The 19,683-nt window shown below is 44.9% G+C and overlaps 1 protein-coding gene across 5 annotated transcripts in view; it reads left to right on the forward strand.

Moving 5' to 3' along the window:
* The window catches only part of LOC110533189 (lipopolysaccharide-responsive and beige-like anchor protein), a 388,104-nt gene that overhangs the window by 308,712 nt on the left and 59,709 nt on the right, over positions 1 to 19,683 (forward strand). For 3 of the 5 annotated variants that reach the window (XM_036933632.1, XM_036933635.1, XM_036933633.1), the window contains 3 exons: positions 1,833 to 2,025; positions 3,182 to 3,247; positions 10,086 to 10,241. In XM_036933632.1, coding sequence (XP_036789527.1) covers positions 1,833 to 2,025; positions 3,182 to 3,247; positions 10,086 to 10,241 — 415 coding nt within the window. The remainder of the gene's footprint in view (positions 1 to 1,832; positions 2,026 to 3,181; positions 3,248 to 10,085; positions 10,242 to 19,683) is intronic. The other 2 variants (XM_036933634.1, XM_036933636.1) reach the window with 1 other exon arrangement.

Consider the following 19,683-nt stretch of genomic DNA (forward strand, 5'->3'; position numbering starts at 1 on the left):
AATGGCGTTGTCAAAGTATTCTAGTAGCCTGTTAAAACAACAGAGATTTACCTCAGTGTGCCTCTGACATTAAGCATGTATAGTATGTTCCCCAGCTCACTACAAGCATCCTGCAAATGACTCCTCAGACTGAACAAATGGCACCCTATTTCATGTGGAGTGCACTTTTATTGACCAGAACCCTGATCAGAAGGAGTGCACTATGTAGAGGGAATAGGGTGCCATTTGGGACGCAGCATGAATAATGTGTGTGAGCCAAGCCAGTAAAAACAACTCTTATCAGTAGAAGTGAACTCACATGGTTTAAAGTGCGTGTCGGTGTCTTGACGAAGCTTGGCAGGAACAAATGTCAATTCTTATATGAAGATAAATACAAAATGGGATTTTTATTTGACCGTTTGTGGCGACTGATTGTTACCAATGATGAAAGTATCAAGTTCACTTCTGACCATTGTCATGTTAAAGAACATTTCCTGAAGAGAAAGTCTGAGAGTTTTGAGGAAGAATGTTGACTTTTCTCATTGTGAAAAGATAGATAAATAATGTCTGGCATGTACACGAGTCCTTATATTTAGAGGTTCAGTCCAAGTAACTGCTAGTAGCCTCTTGATTCATCACAGATGGTGTAGAATGTCAGACTTGAGGAGGACTCCAGTACCCAGCAGCCCTCACTGACAGGTTATTAATGGTGCCACATTTGATGAGGCATTACCATAGAGATAGATAGAGCACTATAGATGGCTATAACCAATCACAGACGCCATAATGTAACACAGATACAAAAATGAGTCTTCTATCTGTATGGGCATTACAGCCACTTTTAATAGAGTGTTAGGGAGGGAGCACTGTAACACTGTTAACACGGGGAGTTCCACAGAGGAGTTTTGGTCTGCAAGGGTATTTCACACACACACTATACACACACACTATACACTATACCAATCCTGTGGATTACGTTTACGTTTGGTTTGTTCGTTTGTTTGTCTTCCGTTTTAATAGTGACTTGTTGGTTCTTCCTTAGTATTGACACAAACTTTGTCTTTAAGAAATAGTTTTCTTGTGTCTGTTTTTCTTGCCCTGACTTCTAATCAATGTTGTCATGTGAATAATGGTACTCTGTTTTTAGTACCCCAGCTTTTCTCCAGCTGGCCTCCTTCCCTATCTGTAGCTTTTCTCTAGCTGGCCTCCTTCCCTATCTGTAGCTTTTCTCCAGCTGGCCTCCTTCCCTATCTGTAGCTTTTCTCTAGCTGGCCTCCTTCCCTATCTGTAGCTTTTCTCTAGCTGGCCTCCTTCCCTATCTGTAGCTTTTCTCTAGCTGGCCTCCTTCCCTATCTGTAGCTTTTCTCTAGCTGGCCTCCTTCCCTATCTGTAGCTTTTCTCTAGCTGGCCTCCTTCCCTATCTGTAGCTTTTCTCTAGCTGGCCTCCTTCCCTATCTGTAGCTTTTCTCCAGCTGGCCTCCTTCCCTATCTGTAGCTTTTCTCCAGCTGGCCTCCTTCCCTATCTGTAGCTTGGCCTCTGAGTGCTGCAACTCCATGCTAGCTTCCCAGCTAACTTTCTCTCTGTCCCTCTCCTCCCCCCCCCCCCCCCCCCCCCCTCTCTCTCTCTCTCTCTCTCTCTCTCTCTCTCTCTCTCTCTCTCTCTCTCTCTCTCTCTCTCTCTCTCTCTCTCTCTCTCGCTTTCACTCTCTTTTCTGCGTGCTGCTGCTCCTGCTGTTCCCTCTTCTCCTCCGCTGCTCCATCCCTTGTTCGCTCCTGCTCTTCGTCTGTGGATCTATCCATCCTCCTCTCCCTCCTTCCGTCCATCCGTCCGTTGATCTGTCCATCACCACCAGTATGTCCTCCTGCAGAGCCCGTTGATGTTCACGGAGCAGATGCAGCAGGATGTCATCATGGTGTTGAAGTTCCCCAGCAACTCTCCCGTGGCCCACGTGGCCGCCAACACCCAGCCGGGCCTCGCCTCGCCCGCCATCATCACCGTCACCGCCAACCGCCTCTTCGCCGTCAACAAGTGGCACGGCCTGGCCGGTAAGAGGGGGATTGTAGGAAATGGAGTCTAAAGTAGGATTATCTTGTAGAGGTCAGCAGGATTATTTTTTAAAACCTTTATGTAACAAGTCAGTTAAGAACAAATTCTTGTTTTACAATGACGGCCTACCCCGGCCAAACCCTCCCCTAACCCGGATGACGCTGGAATAATTGTGTGCCACCCTATGGCTTGAAATGTACGTTTAACCAATTAATTGAAATTCAACTCATATGTAGGATATGAGATATCAAGGATATACTATTTTTTTAATCAAGTCTGATTTCATGTAGCACGTCAAGGACCGGTACACAGAGTAGAGAGTTTTGGAGCACACAGTTGAGGACAACACGTTTGTCCACACAAAGCATCGTATCCAAAGGCCTTCAGTCAGTATTTATCTGTGTATCTCAACGAGAGCAGCCAATGGGCTTGTCTCTCATCTTCCCAGGACAGGACGTTGATTTCTGAGACAGTTGAGCGGTCCTCCTAAAAGGCAGGATCAAATGTGACACGTGCACTCTGCCAGCGTTAGGTTTCACTTCCACTTCGATGCATCAAGGCCTCACTCCTCATGGTTTATTTATTAAACATCAACCCTGCTGTGGAATAACAGGGAAGGGGATCTGGGATGAAGTCTGACGTTAGGAAACTCAAAGACAATAAAGATTTGTAGATCTCATTTTGTTTTGATGAGTGGATTTCATGTGATATTGTTTGTGGTTAGATCTTGAATTGTGATATTAGTGTTATTTGAACTTGTTTATGGTACAAATCTGTATTATTAGAGGATGTTCAGATGTAAGGATTCACGATATTCTGTTATAAACTTGGTTATGTATTACTATGTGTTATCAGAGTCTATTTGGAGCCACAAAAAATGGTTTTACAGCTAAATGTAACTCTTGTGAGAGCGCTCTGGGGGACAATATGCTTTGAGTGTGGCAAATTACATTTTAGCATCTCCCATATGGAACAGAAGCCAAAGTACTCCACAGGGCCAAATCACTGATATTAAACCCATCCTTCTTTCTGCATCCCACTCATTCCTTCCTCCCACACCTCTCTTTTCTTCTCTCTCTCTCTCTCTCTCTCTCTCTCTCTCTCTCTCTCTCTCTCTCTCTCTCCATCTCTCTCTCCTCTCTCTCTCTCTCTCAGGTCATCAAGGCTCCTCTGTGCAGGACCAGCAGTACCAACTACCCGTGGAAATAGACCCCCTGATAGGTATGCCACTTGTGTCTGTGTTTGTATGTTGGTGTGTGCTCAAACGTGTGTGTCTCTCTGTCTGTGTGTGTCTCTGGGATTCATTGTGATGGCCCAAGGCAGTGTCCCTGGCCAGTAGCTTGCTGTTGTTTCCCAGCCTCTGCCCACCAACAGCCCCCCCCCCGTCCCCGTCCCCGTCCTCTCATCCCCTGAAATAAATCCTCCACTCTGCTCTCTTCTCTGCTAAACCATTTGCATGCAAATTGGAATGCAATGAGCTGTGGCCTGGACTGGTATTTCATCATCAACCTCTCCCCCTCTCCTCTATCCCTCTCTCTCGCCATCTCTCTCTTTCTCTCTCTCACAGTTTTCTTACTCTCTCTCTCTGGTTTAATTTGAGCGGGGGAAAGGATCTGTGTCAGTATAAATGAATATGAATGCGGTAATAATGTGTGATTGAGAATGCGCGGCGGGCGGATGTCAGGACAATATGGGCGCCTCTCATCACTCACGACTTGTTGATGAGGAGGCGAGCAGAGCGGCGGAGCGTTAGTGATGTATAGGATACACTGTCTGGGATAGAGTGGTCAGAGACAGAGCTCTAGTAGTGTATAGGATACACTGTCTGGGAGAGAGTGGTCAGAGACAGAGCTCTAGTGATGTATAGGATACACTATCTGGGAGAGAGTGGTCAGAGACAGAGCTCTAGTGATGTATAGGTTACACTGTCTGGGAGAGAGTGGTCAGAGGCAGAGCTCTAGTGATGTATAGGATACACTGTCTGGGAGAGAGTGGTCAGAGGCAGAGCTCTAGTGATGTATAGGATACACTGTCTGGGAGAGAGTGGTCAGAGACATATAACTGGAATAAAGTGACAGATAGTAAACAGTACCAGTTGATATGCAGGGGTACGAGGTAATTGAGGTAGATATCTACATATAACTATGAATAAAGTGACAGATAGTAAACAGTACCAGTTGATGTGTAGGGGTACGAGGTAATTGAGGTAGATATCTACATATAACTATGAATAAAGTGACAGATAGTAAACAGTACCAGTTGATATGCAGGGGTACGAGGTAATTGAGGTAGATATCTACATATAACTATGAATAAAGTGACAGATAGTAAACAGTACCAGTTGATATGCAGGGGTACGAGGTAATTGAGGTAGATATCTACATATAACTATGAATAAAGTGACAGATAGTAAACAGTACCAGTCGATGTGTAGGGGTACGAGGTAATTGAGGTAGATATCTACATATAACTATGAATAAAGTGACAGATTGTGAACAGTACCAGTCGATGTGGAGGGGTACGAGGTAATTGAGGTAGATATCTACATATAACTATGAATAAAGTGACAGATTGTGAACAGTACCAGTCGATGTGGAGGGGTACGAGGTAATTGAGGTAGATATCTACATATAACTAGGAATAAAGTGACAGATAGTAAACAGTACCAGTTGATATGTAGAGGTGCGAGGTAATTGAGGTAGATATCTACATATAACTATGAATAAAGTGACAGATAGTAAACAGTACCAGTTGATATGTAGAGGTGCGAGGTAATTGAGGTAGATATCTACATATAACCAAGAATAAAGTGACAGATAGTAAACAGTACCAGTTGATATGTAGAGGTGCGAGGTAATTGAGGTAGATATCTACATATAACTGGAATAAAGTGACAGATTGTAAACAGTACCAGTTGATATGTAGGGGTACGAGGTAATTGAGGTAGATATCTACATATAACCAAGAATAAAGTGACAGATAGTAAACAGTACCAGTTGATATGTAGAGGTGCGAGGTAATTGAGGTAGATATCTACATATAACCAAGAATAAAGTGACAGATAGTAAACAGTACCAGTTGATATGTAGAGGTGCGAGGTAATTGAGGTAGATATCTACATATAACCAAGAATAAAGTGACAGATTGTAAACAGTACCAGTTGATATGCAGGGGTACGAGGTAATTGAGGTAGATATCTACATATAACCAATAATAAAGTGACAGATTGTAAACAGTACCAGTTGATATGTAGAGGTGCGAGGTAATTGAGGTAGATATCTACATATAACCAAGAATAAAGTGACAGATTGTAAACAGTACCAGTTGATATGCAGGGGTACGAGGTAATTGAGGTAGATATCTACATATAACCAAGAATAAAGTGACAGATAGTAAACAGTACCAGTTGATATGTAGAGGTGCGAGGTAATTGAGGTAGATATCTACATATAACTATGAATAAAGTGACAGTAAACAGTAACAGCAGCGTATGTGATGAGACAAAAGAGTTGGTACAAAAAGGGTCAATGCAGATATCCCGGGTAGCTATTGATTACTATTTAACTATTTAACGGTCTTATGGCTTGGGGGTAGTAGCTGTTCAGGTTCCTGTTGGTTCCAGACTTGGTGCATCGGTACCGCTTGCTGTGCGGTAGCAGAGAGAACATGCTATGACTTGGGTGGTTGGAGACTTTGACCATTTTTAGGGCCTTCCTCTGACACCGCCTGGTATAGAGGCCCTGGATGGCAGGGAGCTCGGCTCCAGTGACGGACTGGGCCGTCGGTACTACCCTCTGTAGAGCTTTGCGGTCGGATGCCAAGCATATGCCGTACCAAGTTGTGATGCAGCCAGTCAAGATGCTCTCAATGGTGCAGCTGTAGAAGTTTTTGAGAATGTGGGGACCCATGCCAAATCTTTTCATCCTCCTGAGGGGGAAGAGGTGTTGTCGCGCCCCCTCCCCCCATGACTGTGTTGGTGTGTGCGGACCATGATAGATCCTTAGTGATGTGAACACAGAGGGACTTGAAGTTCTCGCCCTGCTCCACTGCAGCCCCGTCCATGTGAATGGGGGCGTGCTCGTCCCTTCGTTTCCTGTAGTCCACGATCAGTTCCTTGGTCTTACTGATGTTGAGGGAGAGGTTGTTGTTCTGGCACCACACTGCTAAGTGTCTGACCTCCTCCCTATAGGCTGTCTGATCATAGTCTGTGATCAGGCCTACCAATGTTGTGTCGTTGGCAAACTCACCAACTGGGACGGCCCGTCAGGAAGTCCAGGATCCAGTGTTCGGTTCCAGGGTTCTTAGCTTAGTGATGAGCTTGGAGGGCACTATGGTGTTGAACGCTGAGCTGTTGTCAATGAACAGCACTATCACATACAGTGCCTTGCGAAAGTATTCGGCCCCCTTGAACTTTGCAACCTTTTGCCACATTTCAGGCTTCAAACATAAAGATATAAAACTATTTTTTTTGTGAAAAATCAACAACAAGTGGGACACAATCATGAAGTGGAACGACATTTATTGGATATTTCAAACTTTTTTAACAAATCAAAAACTGAAAAATTGGGCGTGCAAAATTATTCAGCCCCTTTACTTTCAGTGCAGCAAACTCTCTCCAGAAGTTCAGTGAGGATCTCTGAATGATCCAATGTTGACCTAAATGACTAATGATGATAAATACAATCCACCTGTGTGTAATCAAGTCTCCGTATAAATGCACCTGCACTGTGATAGTCTCAGAGGTCCGTTAAAAGCGCAGAGAGCATCATGAAGAACAAGGAACACACCAGGCAGGTCCGAGATACTGTTGTGAAGAAGTTTAAAGCCGGATTTGGATACAAAAAGATTTCCCAAGCTTTAAACATCCCAAGGAGCACTGTGCAAGCGATAATATTGAAATGGAAGGAGTATCAGACCACTGCAAATCTACCAAGACCTGGCCGTCCCTCTAAACTTTCAGCTCATACAAGGAGAAGACTGATCAGAGATGCAGCCAAGAGGCCCATGATCACTCTGGATGAACTGCAGAGATCTACAGCTGAGGTGGGAGACTCTGTCCATAGGACAACAATCAGTCAGTCGTATATTGCACAAATCTGGCCTTTATGGAAGAGTGGCAAGAAGAAAGCCATTTCTTAAAGATATCCATAAAAAGTGTTGTTTAAAGTTTGCCACAAGCCACCTGGGAGACACACCAAACATGTGGAAGAAGGTGCTCTGGTCAGATGAAACCAAAATTGAACTTTTTGGCAACAATGCAAAACGTTATGTTTGGTGTAAAAGCAACACAGCTGAACACACCATCCCCACTGTCAAACATGGTGGTGGCAGCATCATGGTTTGGGCCTGCTTTTCTTCAGCAGGGACAGGGAAGATGGTTAAAATTGATGGGAAGATGGATGGAGCCAAATACAGGACCATTCTGGAAGAAAACCTGATGGAGTCTGCAAAAGACCTGAGACGGAGATTTGTCTTCCAACAAGACAATGATCCAAAACATAAAGCAAAATCTACAATGGAATGGTTCAAAAATAAACATATCCAGGTGTTAGAATGGCCAAGTCAAAGTCCAGACCTGAATCCAATCGAGAATCTGTGGAAAGAACTGAAAACTGCTGTTCACAAATGCTCTCCGTCCAACCTCACTGAGCTCGAGCTGTTTTGCAAGGAGGAATGGGAAAAAATGTCAGTCTCTCGATGTGCAAAACTGATAGAGACATACCCCAAGCGACTTACAGCTGTAATCGCAGCAAAAGGTGGCGCTACAAAGTATTAACTTAAGGGGGCTGAATAATTTTGCACGCCCAATTTTTCAGTTTTTGATTTGTTAAAAAAGTTTGAAATATCCAATAAATGTCGTTCCACTTCATGATTGTGTCCCACTTGTTGTTGATTCTTCACAAAAAAATACAGTTTTATATCTTTATGTTTGAAGCCTGAAATGTGGCAAAAGGTTGCAAAGTTCAAGGGGGCCGAATACTTTCGCAAGGCACTGTAGGTGTTCATCTTGTCCAGGTGGAAAAGGTCAGTTTAGAGTCCAATAGAGATTGTGTCATCTGTGGATCTGTTGGGGCGGTATGCAAATTGGAGTGGGTCCAGGGTGTCTAGAATGATGGTGTTGATGTGAGCCATGATTAGCCTTTCAAAGCATTTCATTGCTACAGATGTGAGTCCTATGGGGCGATAGTCATTTATACAGGTTACTATGGGGATCTTAGGCACAGGGACTATGGTCGTCTTCTTGAAACATGTAGGTATTACAGACTGGGCCCGGGAGAGGTTGAAAATGTCAGTGAAGACACTTGTCAGCTCTGAGTATGCGTTCTGGTAGTCCGTCTGGCCCTGCAGCCTTGAGTGTTAATTAACCTTTTTAAGGTCTTACTCACATTGGCTATGGCTCTCATGCATGGTTCAGTGTTGCTTGCCTCTATACACTTATTACTGATGTGGTAAACTCCTACTGGAACATATTCCAGTCTGTGCTAGCGAATGCACGGCCGATTCTATCTCTGCCACTCACTCACAGCTCTGTTTTGTCATTTTTCAGCACCAGCCCACACGCTCCACATCACATGTATCATGTGTGTGGTGAGGGGATATTTTCTTAACGTGTCATTTATGTATTTATACTTCTCACATTCCACAAGGAGCTTCAGTTTAAACACAGTAAATTGTATTTGGCTGGTGGGGCGGCCGTGGCGGGGGAAAATGTTGATAATTGGTTGAAGTATTCGTCAGACATGGCGTGCTGGTCTCTGTCAGGGATGCCTTGGGCCGGACCCGCACCTGTTCATCTTGAGTTAGAGCAGAAGAGAGAGAAAGAGAGCCTGAGAGAAAGGGAGGATTAAGTTACAGAAGTCTAGAACCTAATGTGCCTGTTTGTTCCCTGGACACAGATTAAGTCTAGTCCTGGACTAAAAAATATTGATAATGATTTAGGATTCGACTTAATCTTTGTCCGGGAAACTGGCGCAGCATATCTTAATATCTAACCGACTACAATGCACTTCATGATAGATGGCTACGTCTGCAAGGCCAAGGAAATGCATCAGTCCAAAACAGACATGGCCCTGCCTTTGTTTTAGTCTGTTATTTCTTTTGTCTTTTCTCTCTCTCTCTATCTCTCCAACTCACTCTCACTCTCTCACTCTCTCACTCACTCTCTCACACACACACTCACACACACACACACACACACACACACACAAACCTCCAACTCAGCGATAAGGGGCCAAAGTGGATTTAATTTATGTTGTCCTGACTATGCGTGGCTCCTCTCCTCTTCTTAGCTATTGGAAGTCTCTTCTCCTTCTGGGGAGAGAGAGAATATGCACGCTCATCGTTACTCAAACTCTTAGGCCCAGTGGAAAATGTGAAACCCTTGTAAACGCCACGTCCTAGATGTTTTATGTAATCCCTCACAAATCAAAATGGTGGTGCTGCTGCCGTGGCGACGAACGTGCGGTAGCTCCAGTAATGGTCTGATGTCTTTGTGAAAACGATTAACGCGGAGATATCGTAAAGGAAAACCATCAGATTTTATACAATACATTTTTCCTCAGACTTACATGCTTTACTTAATGAATTACATCTGTCTGTATTTCTATCCTCTTCCTCACCTCCCCCTGTCCCCTCCTCCCTACCCCTCTCTCCCTCCACCATTCCTCCCTCCCTCTCTCCCTCCCCATCCTCCTCCCTCGCTCCCTCCCCTCCCTCCCTCTCCTCCCTCCCTCTCTCCCTCCCCCTCCCTCCCACTCCCCCTCCCTCCCTCTCTCCCTCCCCGTCCCCCTCTCTCTCTCTCTCCCTCCCCGTCCCCCTGTCTCTCTCCCTCCCCGTCCCCCTCTCTCTCTCCCTCCCCGTCCCCCTCTCTCTCTCCCTCCCCGTCCCCCTCTCTCTCTCCCTCCCCATCCCCCTCTCTCTCTCCCTCCCCATCCCCCTCCCTCCTTCTCTCTATCCCTCCCCCCATCCCCCTCCCTCCTTCTCCCCTCCCTCCCTCTCTCCCTCCTTCTCCTCCCCCCTCATCCTTCCACCTCCCTCCTCCTCTCCTTCCCCTCTCCAGCCAGTAACGTGGGGACCCACCGTCGTCAGATCACAGACCTGTTGGACCAGAGCATTCACATCCACTCTCAGTGTTTCATCATCACTGCAGACAACCGCTTCATCCTGCTCTGTGGCTTCTGGGACAAGAGCTTCCGCGTCTATTCCACTGACTCAGGTACAGCCTTTACAAATTTGCTTTACCGAGTTCTATATAGGCAACTGACCTAGGTACATCCTTTATTGTAGAGTGACTTCAGAGTCCTATTCACTCCACTGCCCTTATGCATATGTTCATTAAGACTTCGATATAGTCATCTGACATAGGCACAGTCTTTATACTTATTTCCCCTACAGATTCTTATTATCTTCTCTGACTCAGGTACAGCCCTGACAACATATGAGCACTGTGTATATCACTGACTCCGAATCAGTACGTATTCTAGAATCTAGAGCAACTTCAGAGTCTCATTATTCACTCCCCTTCACCCCATCAGAGCCCCGTGTTCTCAACTGATTCAGCCTTTACTACACAGCTCCATCTGAGTCCTGTGTGCTTCACTGACTCAGGAACAGCCTTTTTGTATTTTGCTCTACCCCAAATCAAATGTATTTATAAAGCCCTTTTTACATCAGCAGATGTCACAAAGTGCTTATACAGAAACCCAGCCTAAAACTCCAAACAGCAAGCAATGCAGATGTAGCAATGCACCCCTTCTGAGTGCTCTGTAGTCAACTGAACCAGGCACAGCCGTTCAAATATAGTTCCATCAGAGGCCTGTATTCTCCCCTGACCCGATTACAGCCCTTATTCTAGAGCGTCATTCAGTGTCCTATTAACTTCACCATTCATTTCACAGCCCCTAATCATCGGCCCTTCCACAAGACACCTAATCCATCAGGTACAGCCTTTATAGTAGGTGTAGGTATAGCCCCATTAGAGCCATGTTTACTGTACTGACCCAGGTACAGCCTTTATAGTAGGTGTAGGTATAGCCCCGTTAGAGCCATGTTTACTGTACTGACCCAGGTACAGCCTTTATAGTAGGTATAGCCCCATTAGAGCCCTGTTTACTGTACTGACCCAGGTATAGCCTTTATAGTAGGTGTAGGTATAGCCCCATTAGAGCCCTGTTTACTGTACTGACCCAGGTACAGCCTTTATAGTAGGTGTAGGTATAGCCCCATTAGAGCCCTGTTTACTCTACTGACCCAGGTACAGCTTTTATAGTAGGTGTAGGTATAGCCCCATTATAGAGCCCTGTTTACTCGACTGACCCAGGTACAGCCTTTATAGTAGGTGTAGGTATAGCCCCATTAGAGCCCTGTTTACTCTACTGACCCAGGTACAGCCTTTATAGTAGATGTAGGTATAGCCCAATTAGAGCCATGTTTACTGTACTGACCCAGGTACAGCCTTTATAGTACTTGTAGGTATAGCCCCAATAGAGCCATGTTTACTGTACTGACCCAGGTACAGCCTTTATAGTAGGTGTAGGTATAGCCCCATTAGAGCCCTGTTTACTGTACTGACCCAGGTACAGCCTTTATAATAAGCATAGCTATATAAGCATAGGTATAGCCTCTATCCTCCAGCTCCATACGTCCCCCGGCTACGTCTCTGTCCCCCGGCTCTGTCTCTGTCTCCCGGCTCCGTCTCTGTCCCCTGGCTCCGTCTCTGTCCCCCGGCTCCGTCTCTGTCCCCCGGCTCCGTCTCTGTCCCCCGGCTCCGTCTCTGTCCCCCGGCTCCGTCTCTGTCCCCCGGCTCCGTCTCTGTCCCCCGGCTCCGTCTCTGTCCCCCGGCTCCGTCTCTGTCCCCCGGCTCCGTCTCTGTCCCCCGGCTCCGTCTCTGTCCCCCGGCTACGTCTCTATTTATCCCGGCTCCATCTCTATATATTCTGTATATCCCGGCTCCATCTCTATATATTCTGTATATCCCAGCTCCATCTCTATATATTCTGTATATCCCAGCTCCGTCTCTATATATTCTATATATCCCAGCTCCGTCTCTATATATCCCGGCTCCATCTCTATATATCCCGGCTCCATCTCTATATATTCTATATATCCCAGCTCCGTCTCTATATATTCTATATATCCCAGCTCCATCTCTATATATCCCAGCTCCGTCTCTATATATCCCAGCTCCATCTCTATATATCCCGGCTCCATCTCTATATATTCTATATATCCCAGCTCCGTCTCTATATATTCTATATATCCCAGCTCCGTCTCTATATATCCCGGCTCCATCTCTATATATTCTGTATATCCCAGCTCCATCTCTATATATTCTGTATATCCCAGCTCCGTCTCTATATATTCTATATATCCCAGCTCCGTCTCTATATATCCCGGCTCCGTCTCTATATATTCTGTATATCCCGGCTCCATCTCTATATATTCTGTATATCCCAGCTCCATCTCTATATATTCTACATATCCCAGCTCCGTCTCTATATATTCTATATATCCCAGCTCCGTCTCTATATATCCCGGCTCCGTCTCTATATATTCTGTATATCCCGGCTCCATCTCTATATATTCTGTATATCCCAGCTCCATCTCTATATATTCTGTATTTCCCAGCTCCGTCTCTATATATTCTATATATCCCAGCTCCGTCTCTATATATCCCGGCTCCGTCTCTATATATTCTGTATATCCCGGCTCCATCTCTATATATTCTGTATATCCCAGCTCCATCTCTATATATTCTGTATATCCCAGCTCCATCTCTATATATCCCAGCTCCATCTCTATATATTCTGTATATCCTGCCTCCGTCTCTATATATCCCAGCTCCATCTCTATATATCCCAGCTCCATCTCTATATATCCCAGCTCCATCTCTATATATTCTGTATATCCCAGCTCCATCACTATATATCCCAGCTCCATCTCTATATATTCTGTATATCCCGGCTCCGTCTCTATATATTCTGTATATCCCAGCTCCATCTCTATATATCCCAGCTCCGTCTCTATATATTCTGTATATCCCGGCTCCATCTCTATATATCCCGCCTCCGTCTCTATATATCCCAGCTCCATCTCTATATATCCCAGCTCCATCTCTATATATTCTGTATATCCCAGCTCCATCTCTATATATCCCGGCTCCGTCTCTATATATCCCAGCTCCATCTCTATATATTCTGTATATCCCAGCTCCATCTCTATATATCCCGGCTCCGTCTCTATATATCCCAGCTCCATCTCTATATATCCCAGCTCCATCTCTATATATTCTATATATCCCGGCTCCGTCTCTATATATCCCAGCTCCGTCTCTATATATCCCGGCTCCATCTCTACATATTCTATATATCCCGGCTCCGTCTCTATATATTCTGTATATCCCAGCTCCATCTCTATATATTCTGTATATCCCAGCTCCATCTCTATATATCCCAGCTCCATCTCTATATATCCCGCCTCGGTCTCTATATATCCCAGCTCCGTCTCTATATATCCCGGCTCCGTCTCTATATATTCTGTATATCCCAGCTCCATCTCTATATATTCTGTATATCCCGGCTCCGTCTCTATATATTCTGTATATCCCAGCTCCATCTCTATATATCCCAGCTCCGTCTCTATATATTCTGTATATCCCGGCTCCATCTCTATATATCCCGCCTCCGTCTCTATATATCCCAGCTCCATCTCTATATATCCCAGCTCCATCTCTATATATCCCAGCTCCATCTCTATATATTCTGTATATCCCGGCTCCGTCTCTATATATTCGGTATATCCCAGCTCCATCTCTATATATCCCAGCTCCGTCTCTATATATTCTGTATATCCCGCCTCCGTCTCTATATATCCCAGCTCCATCTCTATATATCCCAGCTCCACCTCTATATATTCTGTATATCCCAGCTCCATCTCTATATATCCCGGCTCCGTCTCTATATATCCCAGCTCCATCTCTATATATCCCGCCTCCGTCTCTATATATCCCAGCTCCATCTCTATATATCCCAGCTCCATCTCTATATATTCTATATATCCCGGCTCCGTCTCTATATATCCCAGCTCCGTCTCTATATATCCCGGCTCCATCTCTATATATTCTATATATCCCGGCTCCGTCTCTATATATTCTGTATATCGCAGCTCCATCTCTATATATTCTGTATATCCCAGCTCCATCTCTATATATCCCAGCTCCGTCTCTATATATCCCGGCTCCATCTCTATATATTCTGTATATCCCAGCTCCGTCTCTATATATTCCTTATATCCCAGCTCCATCTCTATATATTCTGTATATCCCAGCTCCGTCTCTATATATCCCGGCTCCATCTCTATATATTATTTATATCCCAGCTATATCTCTATATATCCCAGCTCCATCTCTATATATTCTGTATATCCCAGCTCCGTCTCTATATATCCCGGCTCCGTCTCTATATATCCCGTCTCCGTCTCTATATTATATCCCAGCTCCATCTCTATATATCCCGGCTCCGTCTCTGTATATCCCGGCTCCGTCTCTGTATATCCCGGCTCCGTCTCTGTATATCCCGGCTCCGTCTCTATATATCCCGGATCCGTCTCTATATATCCCGGCTCCGTCTCTGTATATCCCGGCTCCGTCTCTGTATATCCCGGCTCCGTCTCTATATATTCTGTATATCCCGCCTCCGTCTCTATATATCCCAGCTCCATCTCTATATATCCCAGCTCCATCTCTATATATCCCAGCTCCATCTCTATATATTCTGTATATCCCGGCTCCGTCTCTATATATTCGGTATATCCCAGCTCCATCTCTATATATCCCAGCTCCATCTCTATATATTCTGTATATCCCGGCTCCGTCTCTATATATTCTGTATATCCCAGCTCCATCTCTATATATCCCAGCTCCGTCTCTATATATTCTGTATATCCCAGCTCCATCTCTATATATCCCAGCTCCATCTCTATATATTCTGTATATCCCAGCTCCATCTCTCTATATCCCAGCTCCATCTCTATATATTCTGTATATCCCAGCTCCGTCTCTATATATTCTGTATATCCCAGCTCCATCTCTATATATCCCAGCTCCGTCTCTATATATTCTGTATATCCCGGCTCCATCTCTATATATCCCGCCTCCGTCTCTATATATCCCAGCTCCATCTCTATATATCCTGGCTCCGTCTCTATATATCCCAGCTCCATCTCTATATATCCCGCCTCCGTCTCTATATATCCCAGCTCCATCTCTATATATCCCAGCTCCATCTCTATATATTCTATATATCCCGGCTCCGTCTCTATATATTCTGTTTATCCCAGCTCCATCTCTATATATTCTGTATATCCCAGCTCCATCTCTATATATCCCAGCTCCATCTCTATATATTCTGTATATCCCGGCTCCGTCTCCAAATATCCCAGCTCCATCTCTATATATCCCGGCTCCGTCTCTATATATCCCAGCTCCATCTCTATATATCCCGGCTCCATCTCTATATATGCTGTATATCCCAGCTCCGCCTCTATATATCCCAGCTCCATTTCTATATATCCCGGCTCCATCTCTATATATGCTGTATATCCCAGCTCCATCTCTATATATTCTGTATATCCCAGCTCCGTCTCTATATATTCTGTATATCCCAGCTCCGTCTCTATATATCCCGGCTCCATCTCTATATATTCTGTATATCCCAGCTCCGTCTCTATATATTCCGTATATCCCAGCTCCATCTCTATATATTCTGTATATCCCAGCTCCGTCTCTATATATCCCGGCTCCATCTCTATATATTCTTTATATCCCAGCTATATCTCTATATATCCCAGCTCCATCTCTATATATTCTGTATATCCCAGCTCCGTCTCTATATATCCCGGCTCCGTCTCTATATATCCCGTCTCCGTCTCTATATATCCCAGCTCCATCTCTATATATCTCGGCTCCGTCTCTGTATATCCCGGCTCCGTCTCTGTATATCCCGGCTCCGTCTCTATATATCCCGGCTCCGTCTCTGTATATCCCGGCTCCATCTCTATATATTCTGTATATCCCGGCTCCGTCTCTATATATCCCGGCTCCGTCTCTGTATATCCCGGCTCCGTCTCTGTATATCCCGTCTCTGTATATCCCGGCTCCGTCTCTGTATATCCCGGCTCCGTCTCTGTATATCCCGGCTCCGTCTCTGTATATCCCGGCTCCGTCTCTGTATATCCCGGCTCCGTCTCTATATATCCCGGCTCCGTCTCTATATATTCTGTATATCCCGGCTCCATCTCTATATATTCTGTATATCCCGGCTCCATCTCTATATATTCTATATATCCCGGCTCCATCTCTATATATCCCAGCTCCGTCTCTATATATTCTATATATCCCAGCTCCATCTCTATAATTCCCGGCTCCGTCTCTATATATCCCAGCTCCGTCTCTATATATTCTATATATCCCAGCTCCATCTCTATATATCCCGGCTCCGTCTCTATATATTCTATATATCCCGGCTCCGTCTCTATATATTCTATATATCCCGGCTCCATCTCTATATATTCTGTATATCCCGGCTCCGTCTCTATATATTCTATATATGCCGGCTCCATCTCTATATATTCTGTATATCCCGGCTCCGTCTCTGTATATTCTGTATATCCCAGCTCCATCTCTATATATCCCGCCTCCGTCTCTATATATCCCAGCTCCATCTCTATATATCCCAGCTCCATCTCTATATATTCTATATATCCCGGCTCCGTCTCTATATATCCCAGCTCCGTCTCTATATATCCCGGCTCCATCTCTATATATTCTATATATCCCGGCTCCGTCTCTATATATTCTGTATATCCCAGCTCCATCTCTATATATTCTGTATATCCCAGCTCCATCTCTATATATCCCAGCTCCACCTCTATATATCCCGCCTCCGTCTCTATATATCCCAGTTCCGTCTCTGTATATCCCGGCTCCGTCTCTATATATCCCAGCTCCGTCTCTATATATTCTGTATATCCCGGCTCCGTCTCTATATATCCCGCCTCCGTCTCTATATATCCCAGCTCCATCTCTATATATCCCAGCTCCACCTCTATATATTCTGTATATCCCAGCTCCATCTCTATATATCCCGGCTCCGTCTCTATATATCCCAGCTCCATCTCTATATATCCCGCCTCCGTCTCTATATATCCCAGCTCCATCTCTATATATCCCAGCTCCATCTCTATATATTCTATATATCCCGGCTCCGTCTCTATATATCCCAGCTCCGTCTCTATATATCCCGGCTCCATCTCTATATATTCTATATATCCCGGCTCCGTCTCTATATATTCTGTATATCCCAGCTCCATCTCTATATATTCTGTATATCCCAGCTCCATCTCTATATATCCCAGCTCCGTCTCTATATATCCCGGCTCCATCTCTATATATTCTGTATATCCCAGCTCCGTCTCTATATATTCCTTATATCCCAGCTCCATCTCTATATATTCTGTATATCCCAGCTCCGTCTCTATATATCCCGGCTCCATCTCTATATATTATTTATATCCCAGCTATATCTCTATATATCCCAGCTCCATCTCTATATATTCTGTATATCCCAGCTCCGTCTCTATATATCCCGGCTCCGTCTCTATATATCCCGTCTCCGTCTCTATATTATATCCCAGCTCCATCTCTATATATCCCGGCTCCGTCTCTGTATATCCCACCTCCATCTCTATATATCCCGCCTCCGTCTCTATATATCCCAGTTCCGTCTCTGTATATCCCGGCTCCGTCTCTATATATCCCAGCTCCGTCTCTATATATTCTGTATATCCCGGCTCCGTCTCTATATATCCCGCCTCCGTCTCTATATATCCCAGCTCCATCTCTATATATCCCAGCTCCACCTCTATATATTCTGTATATCCCAGCTCCATCTCTATATATCCCGGCTCCGTCTCTATATATCCCAGCTCCATCTCTATATATCCCGCCTCCGTCTCTATATATCCCAGCTCCATCTCTAAATATCCCAGCTCCATCTCTATATATTCTATATATCCCGGCTCCGTCTCTATATTATATCCCAGCTCCATCTCTATATATCCCGGCTCCGTCTCTGTATATCCCGGCTCCGTCTCTGTATATCCCGGCTCCGTCTCTGTATATCCCGGCTCCGTCTCTATATATCCCGGATCCGTCTCTATATATCCCGGCTCCGTCTCTGTATATCCCGGCTCCGTCTCTGTATATCCCGGCTCCGTCTCTATATATTCTGTATATCCCGCCTCCGTCTCTATATATCCCAGCTCCATCTCTATATATCCCAGCTCCATCTCTATATATCCCAGCTCCATCTCTATATATTCTGTATATCCCGGCTCCGTCTCTATATATTCGGTATATCCCAGCTCCATCTCTATATATCCCAGCTCCATCTCTATATATTCTGTATATCCCGGCTCCGTCTCTATATATTCTGTATATCCCAGCTCCATCTCTATATATCCCAGCTCCGTCTCTATATATTCTGTATATCCCGGCTCCATCTCTATATATCCCGCCTCCGTCTCTATATATCCCAGCTCCATCTCTATATATTCTGTATATCCCAGCTCCATCTCTATATATCCCGGCTCCGTCTCTATATATCCCAGCTCCATCTCTATATATCCCGCCTCCGTCTCTATATATCCCAGCTCCATCTCTATATATCCCAGCTCCATCTCTATATATTCTATATATCCCGGCTCCGTCTCTATATATTCTGTATATCCCAGCTCCATCTCTATATATTCTGTATATCCCAGCTCCATCTCTATATATCCCAGCTCCATCTCTATATATTCTGTATATCCCGGCTCCGTCTCTATATATCCCAGCTCCATCTCTATATATCCCGGCTCCGTCTCTATATATCCCAGCTCCATCTCTATATATCCCGGCTCCATCTCTATATATGCTGTATATCCCAGCTCCGTCTCTATATATCCCAGCTCCATTTCTATATATCCCGGCTCCATCTCTATATATGCTGTATATCCCAGCTCCATCTCTATATATTCTGTATATCCCAGCTCCGTCTCTATATATTCTGTATATCCCAGCTCCGTCTCTATATATCCCGGCTCCATCTCTATATATTCTGTATATCCCAGCTCCGTCTCTATATATTCCGTATATCCCAGCTCCATCTCTATATATTCTGTATATCCCAGCTCCGTCTCTATATATCCCGGCTCCATCTCTATATATTCTTTATATCCCAGCTATATCTCTATATATCCCAGCTCCATCTCTATATATTCTGTATATCCCAGCTCCGTCTCTATATATCCCGGCTCCGTCTCTATATATCCCGTCTCCGTCTCTATATATCCCAGCTCCATCTCTATATATCTCGGCTCCGTCTCTGTATATCCCGGCTCCGTCTCTGTATATCCCGGCTCCGTCTCTATATATCCCGGCTCCGTCTCTGTATATCCCGGCTCCATCTCTATATATTCTGTATATCCCGGCTCCGTCTCTATATATCCCGGCTCCGTCTCTGTATATCCCGGCTCCGTCTCTGTATATCCCGTCTCTGTATATCCCGGCTCCGTCTCTGTATATCCCGGCTCCGTCTCTGTATATCCCGGCTCCGTCTCTG

Source organism: Oncorhynchus mykiss, chromosome 10 (assembly GCF_013265735.2).
Source record: "Oncorhynchus mykiss isolate Arlee chromosome 10, USDA_OmykA_1.1, whole genome shotgun sequence".
NCBI classification, from domain to species: Eukaryota; Metazoa; Chordata; class Actinopteri; order Salmoniformes; family Salmonidae; genus Oncorhynchus; species Oncorhynchus mykiss.